This window comes from Vipera berus (assembly GCF_964194415.1).
Source record: "Vipera berus genome assembly, chromosome: 7".
Classification (NCBI taxonomy): Eukaryota; Metazoa; Chordata; class Lepidosauria; order Squamata; family Viperidae; genus Vipera; species Vipera berus.
The window spans coordinates 77,473,487-77,483,638 of NC_138209.1; the positions used below are offsets into that span (position 1 = coordinate 77,473,487).

Genomic DNA, 10,152 nt, shown 5'->3' on the forward strand with positions numbered 1-10,152 from the left:
AAGGAAGGAAGGAAGGAAGGTGAGAAGGGAGGAGGAGAGGGTGAGAAGGAAGGAGGAGGAGGAGGAAGAAGGCAGGAAGATGGGAGGGAGGGAGGGAAGAAAAGGGAAGGGGAATGGAAAGGGGAAATGGAAGTGGAAGGGGAGGAAGGAAGATGGGAGGAAGGAAGATGGGGAGGGAGGGAGGGAGGAAGGAAGGAGGGAAGGAAGGAAGGAGGGAAGGAAGGAAGGGAGAGGGGGAGGGGGAGAAGGAAGAAGGAGGAGGAAGAAAGAAGGGTGGAAGCCCATAATATCGGCTGCAGTATCCCGGTTACGCACAATCCCCCTTTGGCGAAGCAAAATCGAAGGGGAAGCCAGATTCACTTAACAACCGTGTTACTCGCCGAACAACGGCGGCGAATCGCTTCACAGATGCGGCCAGACGATCATAAAACGGGACAAAAATTCACTCAACAAACCGTCTTAACTTAGGAGCAGAAATTTGGGGTTTCTCAACTAAGTCAAGAACTATCTGTATTTATCCTTAGCTGAGGGTCGTGTGTGTGTGTGTGTGTGTGTGTGTGTGTGTGTGTGTCCGTGTCCATGTCCTTTTCATTGTCTTGAGGCTGCAGGGCCTTTTCCAAACGTCCTTTCCATAAAACTTTGGAAGAGGCGCTTGGGAGTTTTAAATTATTGATGGGATTTCTTTTCTAATTTTTTTTTTTACCCACGCGGCATCCCAGCAGAGGTGGCATTTTCACAGAAGCATCGTCGCCAACGAACGCAAAAAGCTGCAGGCTGGGGGAAAAGGGAGAGTTTAAATCAGGCTGAGATTCTTAATTAGTCCGTGATGCTTTATTCGCAGCCCCCAGTTCAGATGAGGACATATGCTAATTATCGAAAGAGGCAGCGTTCCAAAAAGGGTATTTTTTTAAAAAATGATTGTTTCGATGGGCTGCCTGATTTCTTCAGCAGCCCAAAGGAATAGTCCAAGATGGGCGAGGGGGAGGAAGGATGAATGATAAAATCTTCTACATGGGAAATATACTTCTCTCCAGAGTCCATTTGATGTACATCTTTCTTTGGCTTCGGGGGGGAAGCGTTTTTATTTGTGCATTTCAACACACCCCATGGGTGTAATAAAGCAGATATATTTCATCGTCATTCATTTGAGTTTGCCATCTTGGATTCCAAAACACATTTGCCAAGGATTTTCTAAGCAGAAACAGAGACTGGCACCAACCTGAGAATAACAGAGTTTGGAAGGGACCTTGGAGGTCATCTAGTCCAAACCCCTGCTCAGGCAGGAGACCCTAGACCAGGGGTCAGCAACCTGAAACAGTGAAAGAGCCACTCGGAACCGGTTCCCTCACAAAAGGAAAAAGTGGGAGCCGCAAAAAATGTGTGTGCATGCGCGCATGCGCAGAACAGGGTTTGACTGAAGAGTGGAGCCAAGGCGAGATATGCACCTACCCTGCATATTTGAATTGATTGGTTGAACTTTTTTAGTCCCACTTTTTTTTGGGGGGGGACTGCACATGGCAGAGGACTGGGAGCCGCAGGAGACGGCTGAAAGAGCCGCATGCGACTCCGGAGCCGCGGGTTGCAGACCTGTGTCCTAGACCATTTCAGACAAATGGCTGTCCCATCACTTCTTAAAAACTTCCAGTGTTGGAGCATTCACAATTTTTGGAGGCAGGTTGTTCCATTGGTTAATTGTCCTCAAATTTCTCCTTAGTTCCAGGTTGCTTCTCTCCTTGATTAGTTTCCATCTGTTGCTTCTTGTCCTGCCTTCAGGGGCTTTGGAGAAGAGCTTGACTGCCTCTTCTTTGGGGCAGCCCCTGAAAGATTGGAAGACTGCTATCATGTCACCCCTCGTCCTTCTCTTCATTAGACTAGACATACCCAATTCCAGCAACCGTTCCTTGTATAATAATAATAATAAAGTTGGAAGGGACCCTGGAGGTCATCTAGTCCAACCCCCTGCTCAGGTAGGAAACCCTAGACCATTTCAGACAAATGGTTGTCCAGTCTCTTCTTAAAATCCTCCAGTGTTGGAGCATCCTCAACTTCTCACTGTCAGGAAGTTTCTCCTTAGTTCTAGGTTGCTTCTCTCCTTGGTTAGTTTCCATCCGTTGCTTCTTGTCCTGCCTTCAGGCGCTTTGGGAAAAAAGGTTGACACCAACATTCAGAAGCGCTGACGCTCTTTCTCTCCTGCTTCTTCAAACTCCAACTTTCATTTCCCTAGGGCCTCGGAGGGAAAGCCACAAGCATGCTTCTGGATGCCCATCAGCTTTATTAAGGCAATTTAGTCCTCGGCTTACGGCCACAAATGAGCCCCAAATTTCTGCTGCTAAGTGAGACATTTGTTCAGTGAGTTTTGCTCCATTTTACGACCTTCCTTGCCACCGTGGTGATAAGCCCATCGCTGCGGTTGTTAAGTTTGCAAGAAGGGACACTGGCTTCCCCCATTCGACTTTGCTTGTTGTCGGAAGGTCGCAAAAGAGGATCACGTCACACACACACACACACACACACACCGGGAATGCTGCGGCCGTCATAAATATGAAATCAGGGGCCAAGCATCTGAATTTAGATCACATGACCGTGGGGATGCCACAACGGTCGTAAGTGAAAGACAAAGGCCACTCTTTTGAAGACAGCAAAGTCCACATTGAAGACAGCAAAGTCACCACGATGTAAAAAAGAGGTTGAGACTCTAGAAAGAGGGCAGAGAAAAGCAACAAAGAGGATCAGGGCTTTGTTGTTGTTAGCTGCGAAGTTGTGTCCAACTCATCGCGACCCCATGGACCACGTTCCTCCAGGCCTTCCTGTCCTCTACCACCTTCTGGAGTCCCTTTAAGCTCACGCCTACTGCTTCAGTGACTCCATCCAGCCACCTCATTCTCTGTCGTCCCCTTCTTCTCTTCCCCTCAATCTTTCCCAGCATTAGGCTCTTCTCCAGTGAGTCCTTCCTTCTCATTAGGTGGCCAAAGGATTTGAGTTTCAACTTCAGGATCTGGCCTTCTAAAGAGCAGTCAGGGTTGATCTCTAGGACTGACCGGTTTGATCGCCTTGCAGTCCAAGGGACTCGCAGGAGTCTTCTCCAGCACCAGAGTTCAAAGGCCTCAATTCTTTGGCGCTCGGCCTTTCTTATGGTCCAGCTTTCACTGCCATACATTGCAACTGGGAAGACCATAGCCTTGACTATACGCACTTTTGTTGACAGGGTGATGTCTCAGCTTTTTAGTGTGCTGTCTAGATTTGCCATGGCTTTCCTCCCAAGGAGCAAGCGTCTTTTAATTTCTTGGCTACAGTCCCCGTCTGCAGTGATCTTGGAGCCCAGGAAAATAAAATCTGTCACTACCTCCATTTCTTCCCCATCTATTTGCCAGGAATTGAGAGGGCCGGATGCCATGATCTTAGTTTTCTTAATGTTAAGTTTCAACCCAAGTTTTGCACTCTCCTTTTTCACCCGCAACAAGAGGCTCTTTAGTTCTTCTAGGATCAGGGCACTGGAGGCTAAAACATATAAAGAACGGTTGCTAGAATTGGGAATGTCTAGTTTAATGAAGAGAAGGACGAGGGGGGACAGGATAGCAGTCTTCCAATATCTCAGGGGCTGCCCCAAAGAAGAGGAGGGGGTCAAGCTGTTCTCCAAAGCGCCTGAAGGCAGAACAAGAAGCAACGGATGGAAACCAACCAAGGAGAGAAGCATCCTAGAACTAAGGAGAAATTTCCTGAAAGTGAGAACAATTATCCAGTGGAACAATCTGCCTCCAGAAGTGGTGGGTGCTTCATCAATGGAGGTCTTTAAGATGAGACTGGGCATCCATTTGTCTGAAATGGTATAGGCTTTCCTGCCTGAGCAGGGGGATGGACTAGATGACCTCCAAGGTCCCTTCCAACTTTGTTATTATTATTACTATTATTATTTTGGACAGAGAGGACCGCTGCTTTCAAGGAGGGGTCAAAGAGGCCATCTGGGTCAAAATCGAACAGCCCTCCCTCAACAGAAGGGGAGGGATACGGCGTCCTCTATCTCCAGTCTACAACAGCATCCCTTTAGCAGTTCCAAGAAGGCTCCACACCCATTTGCACCACTCGGGTGAACCTCCAAGTGGCCTCAACGACTCTCTGAAAGAAGGTAAATGACCAGCTGTCTACAAGGAGTATAAATCCTTCCATTCCCCACCATCCAGTCAGAGCTGAAGAAGCTTCTGGGATGAGAAGGGAAACGTCTTCAAGGAAAACACAAAAAAGTCCAGTTGTCTTGTGGAAAAATCACCTTTGGGACAGCCAGATGATGGCGGATCTCCATAAATCTGCATTTTAAAAATTAAGTCTGGCTGATTCAATCTCACCGATTTGGGAGCTGAAAGACAAATCCCCAAAACTCCAACACAGTCTCCTTATCTACTGGGGGGTGGGGGGGGAAATCCATCTCCCTGCTTCAGAGGAGTAGCAATTCCAATTCCTGTTGCCCTGATGCAGGCGTACCACCATGTAGACTAGCATGATGGAGCCTTATTCTCCATCCTGTAATGCAAAACCCAATGAACCAGTCCAGCGTTGTTATGTCACCTTTTTTTTCCCACGCTTGCTTTAGTTCACACCCAAAGGATGTAGAGAGGTGTTGTCATGGCAACTGCGCTCCCCTCCTTGTCGCAGGAAGATGAAGGGGAAGAGGTTGCCATGGCAACTTTTCCTCCACTTCAGACTTTAGGATGAATCAAGAGGGAAGTCTGAAAAGATAAATCAGCTCACGGGCAGTGGAACCACTTTCTAGGACGATCGGAGAGCCCATTTTCCTACGTCTACTTTGTCAAAAGCGAGATTTTTTATTTTTCTGTGGGGGGGGAGTGGGAATCTTCCATTTGGAAAATCTTTCATGTCTGATGTTAGAGTTGTTGTTCTTCAGAGTCCTCCTGCTTTGATGGGAGAAGGAGGCAGAGGAGGAGGAGGAGGAGATAGAAAAGGAGAAAGAAGGAGGAGGAGGAGATGAAGGAGAAATGAGGAGGAGATGGAGAAGGAGAAAGAAGGAGAAGGAGGAGATGGAGATGAAGAAGGAGAAACAAGGAGGAGATGGAGAAAGAGAAAGAACGAGAGGAGAAGAAGGAGAATGAGAAAAAAGGAGAAGGAGGAGATGAAGAAGGAGAAACAAGGAGATGGAGAAAGAGAAAGAACGAGAGGAGAAGGAGAAGGAGGAGATGGAGAAGGAGAAACAAGGAGGAGATGGAGTAAGAGAAAGAAGGAGAGGAGAAGAAGGAGAAGGAGAAGGAGGAAATGGAGAAGGAGAAAGCAGGAGATGGAGAAGAAGGAGAAAGGAGGAGGAGAAGATGGAGATGAAGAAGGAGAAGGAGAAAGAAGGAGGAGGAGGAGGAGATGGAGAAGGAGAAAGCAGGAGATGGAGATGAAGAAGGAGAAAGGAGGAGGAGGAGGAGGAGGAGATGGAGATGGAGATGAACGAGAAAGAAGGAGGAGAAGATGGAATGAAGAGGAAGGAGAAGGGGGGAGGAGGAGACAGAGATGAAGGGATAGGAGAGGTCCCAAAGACCTCATGACCCCGGAGACTGCAACGGTCATAAATATGAGTCAGTTGCCAGGCATCTGAATTTTGACCCAGTGACCCTGGGGGATGCTTGCATGGGGTGGGGGGAAAATACACCAGTCAGCAACAGTTCAATCTTTTGCACTTCAAATCCTAGTTTGTTTGTTTTTTAAAAAATGCTCAATTATTTGCTAATGTTTTTAGACTCTATTGCTTTTGCTAAAACAGTATAAATATTGATATGTTTCTGGAAATAACTCCGAATCTGGAGTCACAGCAACACGCTTACCTATTGTCCAGTATTAAACGCTGGAAGCCAACAATTGGGGTTAATTTTCTGATTTGGACAGCTTCGGAATAAACGCGTGCAGGGACTCCTCGCCCTACCACCACAACGGAGCCCAACATTTCTGCTGTTAAGCGAGACATTTGTTACGTGAATTTTGCCCCCATCTTATGACTTTTCTTGCCACGGCTGTTAAAGGAATCGCTGCAGTTGATAAGTTGGTGACCCGGTTGTTAAATGAATCTGGCTTCCCCCATTGAGTTTGCTTGCCCAGAAAGTCGCAAAAACAGATCCCATGCTTTTAGGACACCGGGACGGTCGTTAAGTGTGAAGCGGTTGCCAAAGCCTCTGAATTTGGATCACGTGAACCACGGAGATGCTGGAAAGGTCATCACTGCGAAGAACAGTCATGGGTCACATTTTGCAGTGCCGTCGAAACTTTGAACGGTCCCTCAGTGAAGTGTTGTAAGTCAAGGACCACCTGTATAACTCCTTGGGTTGGGTGGACAGCGCTAGGATGTAAATTTAGTACACCTCTAGTCTGTCTGAAAACCATTACATTAAATGGCATTTTGTTTTCTGTTTTAAATGGACTGGAATGTTTAATAGAAGCAGATTGGATCCTTTTTCCCCATGTGAAATTGGCATAATAATAATAATAATAATAATAATAATAATAATAATAATAATAATAATAATAATAATAATAATAACAACAACAACAACAACAACAACAACAACAGCAGCAGAATAGACGAGAAAGAACTGGAGAAGATAACAAAATACAAAGACCTACAAATAGAAATAGAATGACTGTGGCCAAGGCAAGCAAGGGGAGTACTAATAGTAATAGGCGCCTTGGGTGAAATCCCAAAACAACTGGAGCACCACTGGAACACCATCATCGGCATTGACAAATTCACCATCAGTCAATTGCAAAAGGCGGCCTTACTAGGAACTGCTTCCATCCTGCGACGATATCTGTAATACCATCAAACATCCACATCTGCCTATCCCAGGTCCTTGGTAAGGACTCCTTAGGTGGACAAAAGTGCCAAATTCAGTCTGAACATCTGGCTGACTTTGCAATGAATAATAATAATAATAATAATAATAATAATAATAATAATAATAATAATAATAATAATAATAATAATAATAATAATAATAATAAAGTTGGAAGGGACCTTGGAGGTCATCTAGTCCAACCCCCTGCTCAGGCAGGAAACCCTACACCATTTCAGACAAATGGCTGTCCAGTCTCTTCTTAAAAACTTCCAGTGTTTGAGCATTCACAGCTTCTGGAGGCAGGATGTTCCACTGGTTAATTGTTCTCACTATCAGGAAGTTTCTCCTTAGTTCCAGGTTGCTTCTCTCCTTGATTAGTTTCCATCAATCACTTCTTGTCCTGCTTTCAGGTGCTTTGGAGAATAGCGTGACCCAGTGGTGGGATTCAAATAGGTGAACAACTGGTTCTCTGTGTGGATGCTGCTTCCAGAAGTCCATTCTGGGCCCGGGCAACAAAAAATTAGCTACCGGTTCTGCCGAACTGGTGCGAACTGGCTGAATCCCTCCACTGGGCTGACCCCTCTCTTCTTTGGGGCAGCCCCTGAGATACTGGAAGACTGCTATCCTGTCCCCCCTCGTCCTTCTCTTCATTAAACTAGACAGTCCCAATTCCAGCAACCGTTCTTTATATCTTTTAGCCTCCAGTTCCCTATTGAGAAGGGAAGCAGAGAAGGGGATGAAACAAGAGCAAAACCCATCCACTTACCTCAAGGACTTTGCCTAAGTTGTCAAAGAGGACCTGGCCAGCGCTGACTTTATGCTTGACCCCTCTCACCGTCCCATTTTTGCTGAGGATGTTGATTCGTTTGCTACCAAACCCCCTCTCTTTGGAGGCCCTGACGAAAGAGAACATGTCCCCTGTCTCCGTGTCGTTCTCATCCCCTTCGGAGCTGAAGTGTCCGTTGTTCTGTCCATCCGACTCACTGAGACGGCTGTTGGGGTCGGTTTCCGAGCTGCTGGTATACTCCGAATCCAGGGAATCGGACGTTTCTCCATCGGTGTAGACCTCCTTCAGGATTCTTCCGCTGTGGGAAGAGGCGACGCGGAATCGGACTTTCCTCGGAGGCCTCCCCTCCTCAGCCAGGTTGTTCCTCTTCAACATCGTCCTATCCATCGACGGGGCCCGCTTACATCATCCCGGTTTAGTTTGTCATTAGAGAGCGCCAGGTTCTCACGCTTATAACAATATCATAGTTGTCTTCCCTTGATAACAGGGTGGCTGATATGAAAGAAAGAGGATGCTGGAGACGTTAACCGTTCTACACTGAATTATAGATGGACCGGCGTGCTATGGTTACCTTTCCACTAACACCTGTGTAACGAGAGCCTTAATCCAATATTCATGAAAGAATACAGAGAACCTTGTTGATAAAAATGGGGACCGCTCACAAAGATGACAGTTAGGTGCAAATAGAAATACACCCTATTTCCATAGCAAAGAAGATCAAGCAGGAATGGTTAAATTGATCGTTTTATTCAAAGGGGAGAATAGATTTAAATACCTTTTTTTTCCACTTGGAAATCACTTCTAGATTTTAGGGCTTGTGATGAAAAAAAAATAATAATGAAATTTTGACTTTGGTTCTGTCGGTTAGATAAGATTTGTCATTATAGAAATCGCTAGTTATATACTAAGGTGTAAAAGCAAAACGTTGAGGCTGGAGGGTTTTTATCCTGTACTGTGCTAAAAAGAGTCGCAAGTCTACTTTTTCCTTTTTTTTCCCTTGTATCTCACTTTTTTTCTCTGTCCCCCTCTCTTTCTCCTTCTCCTAATTTCTTATTTCTATTTTTCTTTGTATCTTATACATGGAATAGAATAGAATAGAATAGAATAGAATAGAATAGAATAGAATAGAATAGAATAGAATAGAATAGAATAGAATAGAATAGAATAGAATAGAATAGAAAATAGAATACAGAATAGAATAGAATAGAATAGAATAGAATAGAATAGAATAGAATAGAATAGAATAGAATAGAATAGAATAGAATAGAATAGAATAGAAAATAGAATACAGAATAGAATAGAATAGAATAGAATAGAATAGAATAGAATAGAATAGAATAGAATAGAATAGAATAGAATAGAATAGAATAGAAAATAGAATACAGAATAGAATAGAATAGAATAGAATAGAATAGAATAGAATAGAATAGAATAGAATAGAATAGAATAGAATAGAATAGAATAGAATAGAATAGAATAGAATAGAATAGAATAGAAAATAGAATACAGAATAGAATAGAATAGAATAGAATAGAATAGAATAGAATAGAATAGAATAGAATAGAATAGAATAGAATAGAATAGAATAGAATAGAATAGAATCCTGCTTCAGTGACTCCATCCAGCCACCTCCTTCTCTGTCGTCCCCTTCTTCTATTGCCCTCAATCTTTCCCAGCATGAGGCTCTTCTCCAGTGAGTCCTTCCTTCTCATTAGGTGGCCAAAGTATTTGAGTTTCAGCTTCAGGATCTGGCCTTCCAAAGAGCAGTCAGGCTTGATCTCCAGATTATCCAGATACATCCCTCTTACTACAAATCCCGGGATCGTGGCATTGATTTTTTTTATTTTTTATTTTTTTTGCCCAACATGCTTGACCTGAAGAATCTCAGCCTAGGTTCAGAAATATCCCTTTGTCAATATTTGTCAGTCTGAGTTTCAGACCCTGAATCTGATGCCGAGACTGTACCCTTTGCGATGAGGTTACCAGGCAGAGTAAGTGGCCGCTTCCCATGAAAATTGTGGATCTCTCCAAGGCTCAGTCTGCATAATGGCCTCCTAAATTGAATTAGCTCTGCTTCAGTTTTGACAACGCAAGGCAGAAACCGGGGGGGGGGGGGACACACAATGACGGGAGAAAAAGAAGCCAGAGGACATTACGGCTATTACTGTTGATGTGCTTTGTGTCTCAAGACCTCATTAAGGCTGAAGAGGGGATGAGAAATAAAAAGGTGCCGGGTCACTTCAACTGTACTTATACAAAGCTGCATTTTAGCAAGGTTGAAGAGGAAAACTGCAAAGGTGAGGCTAAATGAAGCTAAATGAACCAAATGTCTGTGGGGATTCTCGGCCATCCTGGTCATCGTTGTCCCAAAGGTGCTTTTTCAAAGGGCAAATGTTGTTTTTCCTTGAAAAGGTTTGGCTTCTCATCCAAGAAGCTTCTTCAGTTCTGAACGAACGGTGGAGAAAATCATAAATCCTTCCATTCTCTACCGTTTGGTCAAAACTGAAGACATTGCTCTTCTCTGCAATTTTTCCAAGGCCTCAA

At 44.6% G+C, this 10,152-nt stretch overlaps 1 protein-coding gene across 1 annotated transcript in view; it reads right to left on the bottom strand.

The window, feature by feature from the left end:
- GRXCR1 (glutaredoxin and cysteine rich domain containing 1) overlaps positions 1-7,983 on the bottom strand; it is a gene marked incomplete at both ends in the record, with an annotated part of 15,720 nt that extends 7,737 nt beyond the window's left edge. Inside the window, one exon of the mRNA XM_081333040.1 lies at positions 7,588-7,983. Within this exon, the coding sequence (XP_081189166.1) occupies positions 7,588-7,983 (396 nt within the window). The remainder of the gene's footprint in view (positions 1-7,587) is intronic.
- Between the last annotated feature and the right edge of the window lie 2,169 nt (positions 7,984-10,152).